The sequence below is a fragment of the Ptychodera flava genome, chromosome 10, assembly GCF_041260155.1.
Source record: "Ptychodera flava strain L36383 chromosome 10, AS_Pfla_20210202, whole genome shotgun sequence".
Classification (NCBI taxonomy): domain Eukaryota; kingdom Metazoa; phylum Hemichordata; class Enteropneusta; family Ptychoderidae; genus Ptychodera; species Ptychodera flava.
The window spans coordinates 4269438-4289079 of NC_091937.1; the positions used below are offsets into that span (position 1 = coordinate 4269438).

General features: G+C 35.1%; 2 protein-coding genes across 4 annotated transcripts in view; one reads left to right on the top strand and one right to left on the bottom strand.

Moving 5' to 3' along the window:
- Positions 1-16469, bottom strand: part of LOC139141801 (uncharacterized) — a 60816-nt gene extending 44347 nt beyond the window's left edge. Inside the window, exons 1-11 of one of the 3 annotated variants that reach the window (XM_070711462.1) lie at positions 16318-16469; positions 15427-15633; positions 13030-13185; positions 11518-11648; positions 9897-10020; positions 8835-8963; positions 8032-8127; positions 2961-3097; positions 1804-2008; positions 816-927; positions 152-306 (exon numbers count right to left, since the gene is read on the bottom strand). In XM_070711462.1, coding sequence (XP_070567563.1) covers positions 152-306; positions 816-927; positions 1804-2008; positions 2961-3097; positions 8032-8127; positions 8835-8963; positions 9897-10020; positions 11518-11648; positions 13030-13158 — 1218 coding nt within the window. In that variant the 5' untranslated portion in view covers positions 13159-13185; positions 15427-15633; positions 16318-16469. Of the gene's footprint in view, positions 1-151; positions 307-815; positions 928-1163; positions 1225-1803; positions 2009-2960; positions 3098-8031; positions 8128-8834; positions 8964-9896; positions 10021-11517; positions 11649-13029; positions 13207-15426; positions 15634-16317 lie in introns of those variants that run through there. The other 2 variants (XM_070711463.1, XM_070711464.1) reach the window with 2 other exon arrangements.
- Positions 16470-16709: 240 nt separating this feature from the next.
- On the top strand, positions 16710-19171 carry LOC139141802 (uncharacterized). The gene is made up of 2 exons (XM_070711466.1): positions 16710-17491; positions 17941-19171. Exons 1-2 carry the CDS (start codon positions 17137-17139, stop codon positions 18489-18491), a joined length of 906 nt encoding a protein of 301 aa, XP_070567567.1. The 5' UTR covers positions 16710-17136; the 3' UTR covers positions 18492-19171.
- Positions 19172-19642: the final 471 nt, after the last annotated feature.

A 19642-nucleotide genomic window follows, 5' to 3' on the forward strand; every position in this document is an offset into this window, starting at 1 on the left:
AAGTTAGATTTCAAACATGTATTCAAACCCAAACAAATTGGACGGTGATTATTCTATCATTATTCCGTCTGTTTTTTATTGGTACATCAAAGACTGAAGATCATCAACTTTCTTTCAATGTGATTGAAAATCCTGACTTGTTAAATTTTACCTTTTGAAGAACATTGCCGTTGTCTATATCCACCACACCGACTTCACTAGCCATACACATCTGACCAGTTTTTGTGATGTAAAAACGTGATGGACGTAATCCATTACGATCCAAGATGGCACCAATGTAACGCCCGTCAGTGAACGTAAATAAAGCTGTTTAATACAATAATCAGAAGATAATGTGCGTCATTCAAATTGCAAAATAAGTTGATTTTGTTGAAGGCATGAACATGACAAGAGCGAGTGTTGGTAACAGATGAATGTACAGCTGCAATGGTTCATGTTGAAACAAACAAATGGAATTTTGTACTTGAGAGAAATCACTTACGGAGTCAGATTTTTTGAGCAATTGAGATGAAATAGAAACTTATTTATCCTATTCATACCAATTATACAATTTCTGTTTCGGAAAAATTCATTTAGTTCTTTCAGATAATATATGTATCACCATGACACATGAGTAATGCTATTACCACTAACAGTTTAAACGTCATGCAATAATTTTACAAAACTTTTTTCAGTAAACTTAAATCAGAAAGTATTGCCATGGGTTATTGAAATGATCCTGTAGAATTCATGTTAAACAACTATACTTAGCAATCTGAAAACTTCACAATGGATCCATTACACTACAAATATTTAGTACTATCATGTCTCTATACCTGGTCCATCCCAGGGTTCCATAGCAAATGCACTCCACTTGTAGAATGCCTTTTTCTCCTCAGACATCAAGTCATCATTTTGCCAAGCTTCTGGTACCATGGTGATCATTGCCTAGCAACAAATTGTACATGAGAGAAGTTGGTAGATAGAAGTAAAAACCAATTGTGAGTATTAAGTACAAGATTTGAAAGGTCAGAATACAGCAACAATTTGATTTGATCATTCAGATATCATGATACGTAATGTTGTAATGTGAACTTGGAGAAAGTCGAAGCATCTTTTGAGTCAATCGTACACACAACATGCATTTTTTTTAAAATTCTGTTGATTATAAAAATATTAGTAACCTTGCGAGTCTGACCAGATGCTTTTATTCCTGGAAAACTGCACCTATACCCCCATCTTCTCCTAAAAAGACATTACATTTTTTTAACATGTACTTGCATTTCAGTGGAAATATACTGTCTACCAAGTCCTCTCTTTCAAAAACAAAGTAAAGGAGGTGAAATCACTGGATTATTTCCCCATTATCATACACAATGCTACATCACCATGATACACAATAATAGACAGCCATTGCAAACTGACTGCAAATTCTCTACAGCAGTGTGTTCCTAACAAGTTACTGATTATGTTTACCACCAAGGAAGTAAAGCTGGCAACGTTTATGTTGAGGTTGGTACCTGGTAAATTTTACCATTGGCTCCTGTTACATCAATGCAATCCTATCAGAGGACAACAGAAACCAGGTACCGGAGTTCAAAACGAAGGGACAAAACCTTCAACAAAACATGGTCTATACTCCATCATCAGGCCTGAGCAAAAATTGTTTGTAAATGTGGATGGTTTAGAGCCGTCAGATTACAAACAGCAAACTGGAACATATTTTATTGCAACATTTTTCACTGAGACAGCAGACAATTCCATGAACAATTTCATGGAGTCTGTTTGACAATGTAGCAAGTTACATAAATATTCTTATCTCACCTCTGGAAGGGATCGTCCACCCGCATTTATTAGGAATTCTAGTACACAGTCAACACATCCAGAATCAGATAAACCTTCCTCAACTACTGGATACAGTTTCTTTAGATCATCTCCAAATTTCTTACTTTTCATCACACCTTCTCTGGCTCTCATTAAATTGACATTTCCCCTCAGTGTGTTGATTTCACCATTGTGAGCTAGATATCTGATCAACAAATAAAAAAAAAAGTCAGCATGAATTTCATGTTTTGCCATGAAGCATATCCAAGTTGAGAAAGTCTGCTGAAGATTCCTGAGAAGGCCCCTCCTTTATCATCAAACTGCTCCAATTCAATTTCACATAATGTTAGGTGAACAATTAGCTCCAATGATAAGTAAATGAAACTATCAAATTTAATATATTTTATAACTCTTTCAAACTTGCCTTTCAATGTCTTTGAAGTTTGAGAAAACAATTTTGCTTTGAAAGGTGTGCAGTGGATGTATTTTGTGATTGCAGCAACAAATGAGACATATCTCGTTCGGCTATCTCATTCCAGATTGTCTAACAGGAAAGGGTTATGTAATCAGACACACCTTTGTATCTGTATATGAGTTTGTCACAATTAATCATTCTACAGCTATGCAGTGTATCATGTTTGAACAAGTACTGGCAGAACTTGTATAAGTTATAAAATCTGTTCAAATGTCATACAAATCAAATTCAACTGCCTTTAAATTTGTGTAATGATTACGTATGCATTCCTTCCCATGTTACATATGTCCTACTTTGACCTGCAAATGGGTCAAGTTTTATAGGAAATCCACATATATCTATAAATATTAAATGAGAGCATATTTGACCAAAAAGACAAAACTAACAAGAAACATTCTTGCTGATTAAAGGGCAAAATTTAATGGTGCAATTTCATGCAAAGAAAATTCTCCCACTGTACTTTCATATCGTCATTTTTTGACATTTATGCCATTTTGTCAATATTTTTCAACTTATTTAGGAATCTTGCTAACTATTAATAAACCGCCGGGAGATCATGTACATAAGCTTTGGTATGAGTAAATATTTGGGATACAAATATTTCATATAAAATTGCTGTACTTACACAATTGATACAGTTTACCAAGCAGACTATGAGCTACATGTACAGTCATGTACTTACCTATTGGGATGTGCTCTTTCCCAGCTAGGAAATGTGTTCGTAGAGAATCGGCTGTGTACCAATGCAAGATGCGTCTGGAAAGCTGGGTTTTTCAAATCTACAAAGTATTTCCACAGTTGGGATGTTGTCAACAGTCCCTGAGAGTAAAATCAATACAGTATGATAACATCATTGTAAAAGCACATGCATGATTGGAGAGATCATCAATAGCTTTCATTCCGCTTACCAAAAATACTTCAGGTTTATTAATGTCATAACTGAATAATTTGAAGGAATGAGGTACCATACCCTGCTAAGTGGTTGTGGTGCTATCATAAAGTAATATGCCTTGATCTTGAAACCATGCCAAACCTGCAAACTGCCATCTACCCCTACAGTATACTAGCAAGTTACAAGTCAATTTAGCCTACACAGACAACAGAAGAGAGAGAAAGACTAAAGAGAGAGTGACTTCAAAGCAGTCTATAATTTTTAAAAGTAATTGTGTACTTTGGAGCAAGAATTGAGTAAACATGGAAAATTAGTATACATTGCAAGAAAAATGGTTCACATACAAGTAACAGTTTTAATACAGAGAAACATACGTAGTTTTTCCATTTCTAAAGGGCGAGTATCTGCAACTTTTGATGATTTTTAACATCAACTTCATTTCTGGAGTAACTCCAAAAATATGTGCCTCATGCAGGGACAGATATTTAGACTCTCAATTTTTTCAAAAATGTTTCAGTCTAGCTCCTTGTAGTGAGAAAACTCATCATCTTAGTATTTTGAAAATCAAAAGTGTTATTTTCCCCATAGAGTTATCTCAACAAATTGTTGATCAGCAGTGATGTCAAGTGATTGATACACCAGCAAAGATCAGATATATCTTTTCTTACAATCACGACATTACAAATTTCTACAGCATTACATATTTACTCATTTACATATTGCATATAAAGTTTGTACAAAAGATGATAATACAGATAGAGTTAGTAGAATAAAGTAGTAGAAGTCAAGGAAATGCATACCAAAGCTAACAATATCTTGCTTTATTTTCCTGTACAAATCTTTAGTAAATCTTTCACTTTCAATTCCTTTCACAGAAATCCTTGAAGTATCAAAAGCCACATCTCAGAGTTCCCATTGATGCAGATTCTATCTATTTCCTCCGAAGTAACTTTTACCTCAAATTTCTGGTTACATTTTATTTCCAAAGAATGGAAGGATAGATTCTAAGAATATTATGTTTTGGAAGGCCAGTAACAGGATGCTTGGTTCTATATCTGGATATTTGTCTGATATCACAAATCAACACACAGGACCTACAGTACATGCTGTTTTCACGTGAAATACAGTCAAGAGACTTCACGTGAATCACTGTTGAGAGTATTCATGACAGAAACATGGTAGAGTGATTATAATAGAGGTAGGTAATTTGAAGTGACAAAGGTCACAGCATTTCCATACAATCACTAGTGAAAGGCATGATTTCTTGACGTCACTGCCCTCTATCAAAAGATATGTTAATCATATAAAGCCATTTCCTTGTATTGTAAAACCTCAAGTCTCTGATGTGGGTGAAGGGCAAATATAATGGGCTAGTTGAAGCTGTCACTTTGTAGAAAAAGGTAAAAATTTTGCTATTGCAAGATGCTAGATTTTTACTCTTGATAATTCGAGTTTTCAGCTTGTATGTGCTTTCTTATCAATGGTCCAAATTCTGTATGCAACAATGTTGTAACCTTCAATAACAATGCAATAAAAATCAATTCCTTTGGGGAATTATTTCATTTTGAGACATACTAGTATTCAAGTTTCTCTTTAAATGGAATTTCTCTATCTTATAACAAACACAAGTACATAAAATAAATTTTCAAACTGATACTGAAACTACAGACCTTTCCATAGCTATTTACATAGAAATTGAATGCTGTGACTATGCAATGAAGCGTTACACATAAATACTTGGTATTGATTTTAAAAGCTTCAACTGACGTCATCAAATATTCTGAGGATATTCAAAAGCCTTCTATTTGCCTTTATCTGTGGGTGTGAGAGCTTCCAAGTTTGATTATCATATGACTAGCAAATGTTATATAATGTAAAAATAGAATTTGTTACATAGAGTAAAAACCATGGATTGTTTTGTACCAAGACTTTTGTTTGAATCCAATTAAAAAAACACCTCTACTAAATATAACACAGTTTGTGATTGGTTGCCTCTGACTGAGGATAATTATCAGAGCAATTACTGGTGTCTTCATAGACAAAAGATGTGACAAATATGGTATTACTATTATCAACAATTACAATCACAATCAAAAATACAATTACAATTACAATATGACAAAAATGGTATTACTATTATCTGGTTAATGGTATTTCAAATGAGTGACTGTATTTCTTTCTATGCAACAACTATAAAGAAAAAAGAAAAAAGAGCATCCAAGTGTAATATTTTACAATTCCTTAAGGAATATAAAGTACAATGCATGTAGCATCAACACAGCCTTAGCCAATGTCTTGAAGATTTCATTATAGAAAGGAAAACAATGCAAAGCAGATGAATATCTGAGTTTGCAGAGACACAGTATTTCAATCAAATCCAACTGCACAAGATACCCTCATGAGATAAAATAAAAATAGCATATCACCATTCACTCTAGCTGTATGTGCTTTCTCTGACTTCCAAATATGGTGAAACTCAATCACTCTGATGAAGTCGTACGCTATGACACAAGATTATTTGAGAATTAACTTTAATGTTATTTTAATCTCCACTATACAAACACATCAACGTGCGACCACTGTGTTATCAAATAAATCCCATTTATTGAAACTAATGACGCACGGACTGCTGATGTCATCACATTTGTATAATACGTGTATACAGAAATTGATTGGTTGTTTGCTTGAATAAGAATTAACATATAAATTAAGTTTGCTATGTCAGACCCCACAACATTATAAATATACTTTTAACTCTTTATGCTAAACTTGGTACTTCAATCGTGAATATTTTTTTTCTCAACAGAATCTTCTTCTATTCTGAATGAAAATTATTGTTGTTGCTATTCTACACATCCAATATTTTAATTGGTGTAAAATCAAGATTTCTTCAAGAATATTAATGTAATTCTAATTCAAGGAAGACAATTCCTTTTTTAACATCCACTTTTTGCTAATATAATCTGAAACACACACAACAAACATACATCAATGAACACCTAGCTTTGCTAAGGTCAAAGGTGATAATTAAATTGTGATGAAATTCAAGGTTGAGAGGCCTTCATTTCCAATGATATAGTGACATGATTCAGAGATAGCTTATTTTCCAAGTAATATTTAGAACACATTGCTTGCTTTTTCCAAGCTATCTTATTAAACATTTCCTGTATAGGTTTCATGAAAATGCTTATAAAGTTTAACAATTCATACTGTTGAAAAGCTTGAACAATTCTCATTAAACAACATGTCCCACTATACATTTTTCACAAAGAAGGATTTTTCTTACAATATCACAACTGTGTTTTATGCCATTACTTTTAACTTTCTTGCAGCTCATACATGCTTTTATTTATAAAAACATTTTTGTCCAAAGATCATTCTACACAAGGTGCCTTATTAAAGATAGGAATATTACAAGTACATTAAAAACATAAGATCAGTGAGAATAAATTGTATCATTCAAAAGTTACATAGCAGCAATCATATCTTAATTTTCTTACATGAGATTATTGACTTCGAACTACTGGTAACACAGTAGCCTTGCTATCATTGTGCTATGGCCATGCAAATCATATTATCTTTCCTAAGATGTGTCTACCACATTTTCAAGATATTATATATAAGTTTGGCTTTACTTGTCATGCTCACAACCTAGAATTATATGGTTATTACGTACATCAATGAATGGCTGATTTGTAAAACAGCTGACTACACTAAACACCTAACTAATACATTGAGAGTGAATGTGTACAGAGACTATGGTGGAAGTACTGGCACAAAAGAGCAAAATTACTCTTTTATTTCTAAAACAATAGTTTCTCTATGAAGAAAACAAGAGACTAATCAGATCCTCTGTGAAAGACTTTGATGGAATTTAGCATGAAAGTCAGCGGCCTTTACCAAATGTACTGCACTGGGGGTTTTTTTTCAGTCTTTTAACCTGACATACCCTTGACATACCAAAGTAATTATTTTAGAAGCAAATATGTTACCCATCTTCAAAACTAATCACCTATGTTCCCTATCAACAGCAAAAATACTGTGAAAAATTATGGATTCAATTTTAAAAAGCCCAAATAATCATGTATAAAGTGGTAGGTGTTATCGAAGTAAAATGAACTGAAATCAGCTAGTACCGGTATACTGTCTGTAGCTTGATATTTCTTATTCATATTTCTAGCCTGAATGAAATACAAATTTAACTGTACACTGAGGAAACAGTGATATGGTCAAACATTTTAGCAAACAAACTATTAGCAGGCTGAATTTCATCAAAAGTACAGTACACTTGAATTTAAATTTTTTCAAGTTTTTAAATATTTTGACAAATTTTTAGGGATGTCCTAGACACTAGAGGAATTCTATGAATTCAACTTGGCCAGAAAATTATTACAATACTGCAAGTTTACATTATTACTGCTTGTCAAACTCTCTTCAAGTTGGGTTTTTGACCTTATACAACTTTAGAATACTCATTACAGTAGCCTATTAATTATTCATAACAGAGGTACACTGTTTTTATAACTACCAGTAGTGTATTGATCACTTTCATAACCTTACGTGAGGTCAGTTGCATAACTTTGAAATTCAGATAGATCTCTGTGTTTCAAACTTAAAAGATACTAACTATATTGTTCCAAAACACAAATCAGTCTCAATAGACCATCACTGTAGAACGATATACTGACAAGACACTACCTTTCATCTGTCTTTACCATTAACAAGCACTAGTAACATTTACCTTGACCGCCCATTTCCTTTGCCAAAACAAGTCACTTTCACTGATAGAGACATCTAAAGGTCACAGGGTATTATGTGATTGACCTATTTCACAACATCACTTATTTTTATCTCAACTTACCTTGAAGACTATGGTATCAATGGACAGATTACAAATGTAAAAGCGGTAGTTCTTGGCTGGAATCTGATGTGTAGCTTGTTTGCGTAGAGAAAATATCTATGATGAAATGTGATTCAAAGAAAACAACATTGCATCATACACATAAAATCAAGACTGCTAACATTATCTTGAGGAAATACATACACAAAACATGGAGTCAACATGATATCCACATGCATTCCTTAAGAATCACACAGAGGAAGATTCTAAGAAAAGAAAACTTGACCATTTCAGGTATTTCAAATTAGCAAACCAAATGTTTTAACGTTGAATAACAAAGTTGTAATGAAGTGATTAACTTATACTTCACAGATAAGTAAATCTATTTGTCCAATGTGAACAACCTTTTTTTTTGCTTGAAGTACTTGTTTTCAAATAGCGCTGATCGCAAAAGACGTCACTGTTCTCTCTCATTAATATGCATCAATAAATACTTGTCTGCATTTTCCGCAAAAACGACGAAAAATAAAACCTGCGAGTGTTAGAATGGCTATTTAGTGTCACACTTATTTGTATGAATTGATGACTGAGACTACAAGCTGCAACAACAGCTGCGCATACAACGACAAAATTTGTCCGAATTTCAGCATATTTGTCAGAAAGTTGCACGCGTACAGCTATATTTAGTAACAAACCTGTAACCGTGAACAGCGCTATTCTTCTTGTTCATGAACAAGGATTTGCATATCAGTAGTATTTCATTTCACTGTTTGTACCATAAAAATAATGAACCGATAGCTGATATTTTGAAAAGTTATATTCACCTGTTGTCTAAACATCTCTTCATTTTCAGTTTGACTGACGACAAAAACCTGTCTCATGTACGGTTCCACTTCCTTTGCTAATGATCCAATACAGCTATTATCTGTAGGTACTGTACGCCAGTGTATCACCTGTATATCAAGACAACACCAAATTTGTACACAATATTCAAACATATGAGTAATAAGAAATTAATTGAATCAATGGTACACTAAAACAATATCTAAAAGTGGGAGTAGCCAGTATTTTAGAGATATTACTGGTTTGCAACCTAGCTTTTAGTAGAATTTTGTGTAAAGTGGGAAGTTTCATTTCATTGTAAATAGTTTCAGAAACTCATAATAAACAACATGATTGTTGTAAAATACTTGCTTTGTATTGTCTGGATTAATTTACTTTGATAATTAATATTTGCTTTGTATTGTCTGGATTAATTTACTTTAACAATTAATACTTGTTTTGTAATATTTAGAGAATTAAAGTATTTTGAAGTAACCAATGTCACTCACGGTAAAAGATGGAGTGACAAATAAAAGGTCATGTGTATGCACAGTCTCAGTGATTTGTGTGTTACCATTCAATGATTGTGTGTTGAAAATATTTCTCTACTGTACAAACTAGTACTTCACCATCCAACTGCATGTACCTAGTAAAGTGGGTATACAACAGTTTGCCTTGACACAAAGACATGCGACAAGGAAATATACTTTCCTCATGTCAAGCGTTACTAATCATGACGTTCAAGAAAGATTGTTTATTTGCTGTCGTTGTTTATTTCAACTTGCTCATTCTGTCTGAGATTCCAACAGCAAAGTTGGAAATTAAATTACAGGAAAATCTCTCAGCCAGAACATCTGCTCACTGACCCGTTATTCAATCAGCAAAAGTGGTCAGTGGTGTGTGAAGTAATCTTAAATCTACTACTTGTAAATTTTCCATGGTTCGTGGACAAATGGGACATATATATTATAATTGGATAATGCAGACATTGGTACATTTATGTTTATTATAGTGTACCGAAAAATGTAGAAATTGATTAAAATTGACTTTTCTTGATATGTTACCTTGATTTGGCATTGTAATGCAAGGTTTTCAAACAACTGTTCAGACTGACTGGCAGTATCTTTATCCAGGAATGTAATTCCAGTAGCATACTCTCCGGCTGGTGGCAGGGTCACGCCATGTTTCCTGAAGAACAATGATAAAATATGAAACCAAATTATAATCAAGGTTAGTTTTCCAAATACAGTCACAGATTACATCGATACCATGAGAAGAATCAGGCTGCCTTTCAATAATTCTATCAGTTTATGTCTTTACATGGAATCTGGCATGACATTTTAGTGAGTTCACGTATCCTGAACAGTCTGTGTACTTAATGGTGGACATTGTATTCCTTTGTCATAGTAGTGATTGATCCAATATTTCATAATGGATCAATCACAAGACCTGCAAAGTGGAAGAATAGAATTTTAACACAAAAACTTTTGATATCGTTCCTCTGAAGAGCAAGAAAAGGATGAAGAACAAGACCCTTCACAAATATTAAAGAATTGGAAGAAGGCTTCAGTTCCTTCTGTGAGTTGAGCTTCTTAAAAACTTTCTTCCAAAACAAATGTTACTGACTATGGTCTATATAAGCACATCTCATCTCATTCAATTATAATTTAGTCACTGTAAGTATACCATATCAATCAACGTATGGTGCAATGGCACTTTACATGGATAAGGTATTGGCTTAGCTGTCAATAACTTCATTAAGGTAGAATGTGCCTTTGGGACACATACATGCATTCGGACTCTCAAACTTTTACAATTCTTTTCTGATCTACCACTTGTCGGGGCGGAGGGTGGGTGTGGGGGTTCATTTTAAAGCTCTTGGTGTAAGAAAACTTTTCACCATCTTAGTTTTCGAAAATCCATAATTTTATTTTTGTCCATAGAGTTAACACAGGGTGGCAGCCATTCTGAATTTCAAATATCGGTTATTTGTTCTTCCAGTTCCAAATTTTGCATGATGACCCCCGATTTTTATTCTAAGACTTGATTTTGAAAGAGAATGGTTGAAATATTCCTTGAGGAAGTTTAAACTAAAGTCTAAGTCTTTCACTTTTACTTTCAAGGCACATACTACCTAACAAGTGAATTTGTTGGTATTTTCTTAAGTTGCCTGTACATGTAACAGACATTGTCAAAAGTTCAAGGGTCAATTCATCCAAATGATAAAGTGTTCCTTATAAGATACCGGTAGTACAATATCTAACAAATTTTCCAATACTGGAAGTAAATAGTACAACAATTATAGATATTCTATTTATAACATTTACTGGCTTTCATCAACTTTGTTCAATTATCATTAAATTTCACATTTGACAGTGTCAACAAGAGGACACTAGATTAGGTCCTCCATTTGACAGATTTCATTTACTTTGAAAAATGTAAGAGTTGTCAAATATCTTAACTGACATGTATGGTGAAAGAGTAGATTGTGTTTACAACAAACGTACGAAGATACCAGTGTATAAATCAATCAAAAACCAATGCTAGGGCCTTGGTAATATGATATGTACCTGCAAACTGAGAGCACACTTGAAGGTCTTTCTAAAAGTTTTCTCAATAACTGGCTGTCTATGTTGTATGGTAAGCAAGCTGCTATAGTACCATTTGTACGAGTATATTGTTTACCTGAGATCTTCAGCAAAGAGTTCATGAGGAATTCCCGTCAAGACTCCTGCACCATCACCAGTATCATCATCACAACCACATGCCCCACGGTGTTGCATTCGCTCTAACATTATCTGAGAATCTCGTAAAATCTGAAAAAAAGACAAACAAAATAATAAAATGACCTCTGCTACAGTGCTAGTTTTCACATCATTTGCCTGTACTTACACTTCATGTACATGTATGATGTAATGGTCTAAGTGTGTATGACTGTATGTCCTGCAAACACTATAAGTGAAATTTTAAAATATTAATTTATTGATAGAAGTGGAGAAAACGTGGTGAATGTATCACAGAACAGATAGTTATGATATTAATCTACCGGTATGTGTATTCATTGTTCAGATTGTTGACACAGAATACTGGCCTTACATCCCAACTTGCAATGCAAAGCAGCATCATAGAATCATTAAAACAAAATGAAATGTTACCCTTTTCTGCCAGTAACTTGCCTATATACAAATACTATACATTTTACAATTACCGAAAAAGTCCTTCATTTTGTATGGTTCCTTCACTGCTTTATAAGCATAATATTTCTGTCATATTGTTACTTTTACATGTGAGAATTATGCATTCTGGGATATGATATACATAATGTATGCTAAATTACAAACCCAGGAATCTAATCTAATATTTTCTGAAATGAAATTTAAATTACTTTCTGTCAAATGTAATCAGAACTCAAAATAGAAATACCGTCTAAAAGGTGACTTGATATGCAGCAATAGAGATCTACATTTTACAACCTGAAATGCAGTTTTTAATGCCTAAGTGATAAAAATTCAAACATGATGAATCAAGCATTTGTATCATAACCTACTGGAAAGGATAAAAATCAACCTATTTTGACATCTTGTCAGACTTTTCTGTGAATAGTAATTTCATGTTATTGTGGAGAGTAATTCAACTTACTTCTCTCACTTAAATAGAGTAAATCTCTTCTAAAGTAAAAAAGGTAAGATATGACAAATATCAAAAAGTGATATTTTGTCCCTAGAAATGAAACATCAACTGTGAAACACAGTTGTCTGAACTCTGCTCAAAGGTTGCCAGGGACCACTACAACCAATGTAAATACTGTATCTTGGGTATGTTGGCGATTGATGAAAGTTGAAACATGTTTGTTAAAGATGAATATTGTAAAATTTAAATGTTGCAGCCATGTTGAAGTGATGCATCTAGATATCTTGCATGAAACACATTGTTTGTAAACAATAGAGTCCCACATGCGCAGTTCTGACGACCGTCTCCCTTTAAGCAGTACATATTACCATTGTAACAATACAAAATAGGGAAAGAAATGCCATATTTTCTGTTTATTTGCAGTGAGACATCGATAGGATTTGTATATGAAAGACTTATTGTAATCACTGAAGAGACATATACAGACTTGATTTCAGTAATTTTGAATCAACTGAAAAACTGACTTCTATTTCTTAATTTGTTGTTGATCTTATATATGTACAGTACCTTGTGATTTCTGGATCCATCAATGTTGACAACAAAACCAACACCACATGCATCCTTCTCATATGATGGATCGTACAGTCCTTGCTTCTCAGGTAACCCATGTTTTAACTTCAGTTTACAGCTAGCCATGGTGTTGTGAATCTACCGTTCCTACAGCTGTGATATGAACACCTGCTCTGGTTAGCTGCGATATTAGTAAAACATTTTCGAAATGGACGATTCTTTGTCAAAAGGGTTTTTGTGTTAAAGAATAAACTTGCCTAGCTACTCTATCCCTGAGAAATAGAAAATTATGTTCATTCATTTGGCAAATGTATGCATAACCACATGGCAAATCATGAAAAGATTCAGTGTATGAAATATAAGACTATGATGGGCAAAGTTTTATACACACTCAATGCATTAATCGTGAAAAGAAAATTTGCATACATATTATGCAGCTCCATATCCCCATACATGTATTCACTCTCAATGCATCAATCATAAAAAGAAAATTTGCATACAGATTATGCAGTTCCATATCCATATTATTTAAGATGTAGAAACAGAGAATACAAAATGTCTTTCGTTCTGTAGAGTAGCTTCAAACTGTTCACATAAACTCACTGTTATTGTATTGGCTTGGATCAGTGTGATTTGATTCACTTTATGAATACAACAATAAGATTATCAAAGTATGTAATTTGCATCACAAACATGAACATATATGAAACTGCAGTGTAGAAAGTACGGTGGTTTATAGGAGAAGGAATTTATTCTAAACCCATGATCCTGCGAATTTTACACTATTGTTCATGATTTTTATTTTTCATTCACTTGATATAATTATTTTATAAATTTGCATGAACAAAGAGAGAAGTTGAAAAGTAATCAGCACATCTGTGAGCCAGCAAGTCGATGTAAATTTTTGAAAGGATTTGAAAATTTGTTCCTGAGTACACTCTGCCACAAGAACAGACAAATAAAATTTGCATCTAGCCCAGCTATATCGATTTATCAAAATCGAGATAACACTTACAGGCACAGAACTAAAATCAGCAATTTAAAATTATATTTTAGTCCTTATAAGATAATTTAGGTGCTGAAGATTAATGGTGCAAATGTTAAAGATGGTCAAAACATTCCACTGGTGCCTTGTAGTACATGTTGTATCTACTCTACATTGCACGTAGTCCTAATAAAAACATGATACTTTGACCCCAATCTATATAAATGTTTTTGATTAATGTCTTTAGTGATATATCAAAGACTATTTTGGGTAGAGAAGAAGAAACTAAAATTACAATGGAAAATCATATTTACAGAAATTTTAATCATTTTTCGATACCTACAAGAACCAATTGATTTTGATAATTATTTTGCCCTTTGTACCGACTCAGAGCCACTCCTTGAACACCTTTTAAAATCTGAAATTTGCGTCAAACAAATTATATTGAGTCTGAGGAAAACAACCAGGCGTGCTTTCACAATAATATATTACAACACCATTCTTAGACCATGGATGGTTGCCCCTCCCACCCCTTGGTCCGAACACATTGCACTCCACACATCCGAGTTATCCATTGTGCAAATTGAATATATTCCGCTTGTTGCCCTCTGGACGAATACTATACTACGGTTTTAACGTTTGGTGATAAAACTAACCATGGTACATATTTGCTCAACTGTCAAGGCGATATCATATCTGATATGTACAAAGAGCTATACAAGTAACTGTAAAAACTGTATGCTGTGACTACATATTCGATGTAGTGCAAGCAATCACACAGTTCATCAGCTGTGTTCTGACTGTTCATGCACTATGATCGTATGAAATTCCATCTGGTAATATTTCTCAGACTGATTTGCTCGGAGAGTTTCATATGTACATACTTTCAATCAAATTTGTCAATATCATTCATGATGCATCTTTGATGATGAGATGGCAGGTCAAAGCGAGGTCTCCCTAAATTTCTATGTGACTTACCGACGACTTGGACGATCAACTAGCGCTCACCATGATTACATTGCAGTATTCATTTTACACATTTTCTGGGTTACCATATCTATCGTTTAAATGTTAGTCTGCATTCTGGATTGTCAGGCGACATAGACCGTGCTGACAAGGTCAACCAACATGCCTGCCGCGCAGCGTGACTGCTGACTCTAAACTTGTTTGGCAACATTGGAAGTGATGTCATAGGTCAATCAGCTGATTTGCTTGAACAATATACGCAGTGTCAGCCTTTGATCTCCGCACTTCCCCCTCACTTCAGTTTTACTTTACAGATGTTATAATGATTAAGGACCATGCATGAAATATGGTACATTGACAAGGTATTGCGATGCATTAACAAAATCTACCTCAACAGGGAGTGAATCTAAATATTAAAGGCGTTCATTCTTTAACTCCTTTACCTTTTCAATACGTTCTCTAACAGCTGAAAAGATGTTCAGCACCAGTTGAAATCCACTGCTGTTGGTCAAGTTCGTTGGCTCGTTACGTCCGCTGTGGTCTGTTAATATAGTTTTATGTATTCGTCTTTTTAAGTGTCTATGTAATCAATAGCGAGATATGGTACGGTCATCGGCTTGCGGATCAAACGGATGAGTCAACTATCATATCTATCAAAGACAAACAATCGTACAGAACCACCCAGTATGCCAGTCTATCACATTCTGCAAGGATGCGTGATTTGCACACAGTTATTCCGTACGGCACGTGTCACCTTGAAAAATGAGGTAAACACGCGTTTTAAATAGCGCCTTCATTTTCCATTTCTCACTCACTGGGACAAAGCATGTGGCCAGACAAGTTCATTCATCATGAGTGTGTGGCGTGCAATCACAGACATTCCATTTAATAGATAGGAGGGAAACAATTTCTCTTACATAGATAATATTACTCATAATAATAGTAGGTAGGCATTGATGATAAAAACGTTTGCATTAATGCTTTAGTTCAAAAATCAATCATATCTTTTCTCAGTAAAGGATGAGGTTTCCGGTCTTGAATATTTTGACATGAAGCGTAAATATCCACACACCATAATACTAATGGTCCGGTCCGGTGGCTCAGCGTTTTCCAAAATATTATGAAAATGCCAAGAAAACTCTTCGTCTTTTAAAAATGGTTCTCTTTTTATGACATTTTTTCCCATTTTCTGCATTGCATCGAATAATACGCATCCCAAAATGCCCACGGTAACCATGAAGAACGAGACCTAAAGCACTGCAAGGGTCTGCCGTGTCTGTCTGTTACTCCAGTGTATTTCTGACCGCCTATCGTAAATGACCTGGTTGACTTACCTATATCGAAACCTGGGAAACCCCCTGTATAAATTAAAGATATCAGCGGCCAGAAATGCTGTTCCTGGAGTTTCAATCAGAACTTTTGGAGCAGATTTTGATTTTCGATTTCTTCGATTATTTCTGTACCTTTTTTCCCTTTTCTTTGTTTTTGCGTTTGAATAGCCACCGTTGAGACATGTTAATTTCGCGCCTTCATCGTTACCAGGCTGTAACCACGAGTTTCATTGACTATTTTCACGTAGGTGATCACGCTCTGCTCATGACCCGGCAAACCCAGATTCTAACCAATCATCACCGGCGGCCGGATCATTAATATTCAATGAACTCATCTGAACCAATCACAAGTCAGTGCTACACGTGCGGGAGAAGTGAAAGTCACGAAGTGTGGAAATTCTTACTACAAATCGTTCATGTTATCGCCGTATATCCATTTGCCGGGTAGACACGATTTGATAAAGTTGGAAGTTGTACCGTGCTCACAGATACTGATCAAAATAACAGATACGCATCGTAGACTGCTGTGTTTGCGACCGATTACACCAAGTGACAATATAATAATCCAGAACAGTATATTTTACGAGGGCACGTCGGTCACCAAGTTCAAGATCAGCTTTGCTCCTGTCTTGTATTTTTTCAAGAAAATATACTAGACTTTTATCACGACTGAGCAAGTTAAGGTTTCACACTAAACTGAAGAAACCAGTACCGGCTACTCTGTGGACGCAACCACCTTGAGTTAGATCCAAAGCAAATAGAGACGTTTTAAGCAACGGACTTATCCTTGACATTGTTAAATACGACCGGTAGGAGAACAAGATGTGCGACAACAGCATCAACAAAGAGATAGCAACACTGCTTAACTTGCCCAGCTCTCCTATCGAGGCCATGTCTCCGTTGCTCTTAGATAATATGACAGAAGATCACGCTTGGCCTGAGCTGAGGGCTCTACGGAAGAGAAAACAGCGGTCTGACACACTCTCCCTCAAAAAGACAGGAAACTTTCGTCGTTTGGAGAATGTGGTATGGCGGGAATGGTTCGTCCGTTGTCAGTCGCCACCCAGCCCTACACCGAGTGAAAACGAGTGCCCACGAAAGATTATAGTAAACGGCATCGATATACCAACTGAATATGAAATTTACGAACCAAGACGCCATGAGATGGCCGTAATCGGTACGTACGTAGAAATTTACGATATTTTTTTTCAATGTATTTGTGTAGCGAAATAATATGATAACAAAAATCGTCCATAAATGCGACATGAACAGTTGAAATGGTTTTCCGTTTATTTTGGCAGGATGTAGTATAGGTGGATATTTCTGTAAAGCGAATTGTAGTGACGGAAAATGTAAATATTTGATATTAGTCACAAGCTACAGATGAACTTGATAAAAGTCACGTTTGCGTACTAGTGCTGACGTCACATGATGTCAAAAAGACCATCATGTGCCTCGAAATTAGGCATTCTAAAGTACTGCATGCTGTCATCCTGAATTTGGCATCACTTTCACAATTTTCTTGTGCTTGTTTGTTAATTTCGATGTCTTGGATTGTTTTTTGAAATTCTCACTCAGTCAACATTCTATGGACAGCTGTTAACATACACTTTGCTTAATTTTCAGGCTCATATGTAGACCCGCGAATAAGTACCGGCTTCTGTTATAAGGTGCGCATAAACGGCACTGAGAAATACCAATTCAAGGGAAAACCTCTGCGACTTCAGAGTGTTGGCAAAGGCTACGGGAAAAGACTCACATTCGCCGGCAAATCGTTGAACCAAAACAGCAATTTCTTCTGGTCAGACACTCACGACCAGGGCTACGCCTTTAGCATCCATGCAGTTTTCGAGAATGACGAGTTTGGAATTTATGATTCCAATCATCGACATATTGGCAGTGCAGTTGTGGAATCCGTCAGCGATGTGCAAAAAGAAATCGCTCATGTTACGAAAAAAGACTATAACGAAAAGACAGTTGCAGTCACAATGCGTTGTAATGTTCAGATAAGGAGTGGTCCGCATGGGCTTGTCTCCCTAATATCTCCTGAAACTCTTAATTTAGACGGCCTTGCAGTGGTTGTGAAGGCTAATAAAAGCGACAAAGCGGTAACCAAGTGCGTCGAAGACATTGAGATTCCCGGCATTGGAAGATGCACACTTCGTTCAGATGACTAACTCGTCACCCAGTCGAAGCTGTTCCGTTCAGCAACCGCCTTCCTTTGGATACAGTACCATGTGATGTCGTGGCGCGAACGGATCTCAGAGACATTTTCATGTTCAAAGTCCGCATTATACAGTAATTCGACGCGAACACCAAAGATGAACATCCCAACAATATTTACTTGATCTTTAAATTAAAGCGAACGTGATGAATTCGCAAATTATATTTACCTTTGTAAGTTATTTCAGACTGAAAGCCGCGGCTTGATAATAACCCATAGTTTAAGATTTAAAGAATATTGTATTTGTGTATATAATCCTTTACCTTTCCCTTGGCATTTTTGAACTTCCATGAAATGGATAAAAACTTTGCAAATATTTGAGTTGAAGGTCAACTTTGAATAATATTCGTTAAGTTGTGTAAATACTACCAACGTATGGCATTCGTGTTTGGAGAGTTATTACTTGAACGTTAGCTTTTTTCAAGCCATGCAGTCAATTGTACTGAAATATTTTGTTGAAGTTAATAGCCCTTAAGAGAAAGTCAGTTATTTTGTTTAAGTTAGGTTGATGAAAACCGGTGTTTGAACACCACCGAACTGTGCCTACACTCCGGTATTGCATTCTTGTTTACCTTGCCTTTTTCATTGTACAGTCCTTTGCAAATGAAATAAAGTTTTTCACAACAAATACTACATTGTCTTGTTTGTTTTTGTTGTTTGTATATGTAACTGCCGAAAAAGTTTGACTAAAGCGTGAATAAATTAAAGTGAACGGAAACAATCGTCGGAACTGCGCTTTGCGAGTTTCTTGTTTATTCGTGCACGATATCTAGATGCACCTCATCATCATAGCTGCAACATTTAAAATAATACTATGTTTACCTTTCATCAATCACCATCGTGCCTTGGATACATACAGGGTTTAGATTGGTCATATCGGCCCCATACGACCTTTGAGCGCAGTTCCGACGACTGTGTATCCCTTTAACATCTTTACCATACATTTCATTATCGGCCATGGCGGAGAAGATATTGTAGGATAGGAGAGATTAAACAAAGGTTTTGCTTCTTGAAAACATTTGCCGTTGATTAAAATAGCATTCCAAATACATTTACATTTATACCGGTTTTACCCTATACCCGATCAGCTGATAAATGACAGCG

Coding starts and splice junctions, on each gene's coding strand:
- LOC139141802 (XM_070711466.1), top strand. CDS start 17,137: ATGTGCGACAACAGCATCAACAAAGAGATAGCAACACTGCTTAACTTG. Junction 17,492..17,940: donor CCATGAGATGGCCGTAATCG/GTACGTACGTAG, acceptor CTTAATTTTCAG/GCTCATATGTAGACCCGCGA.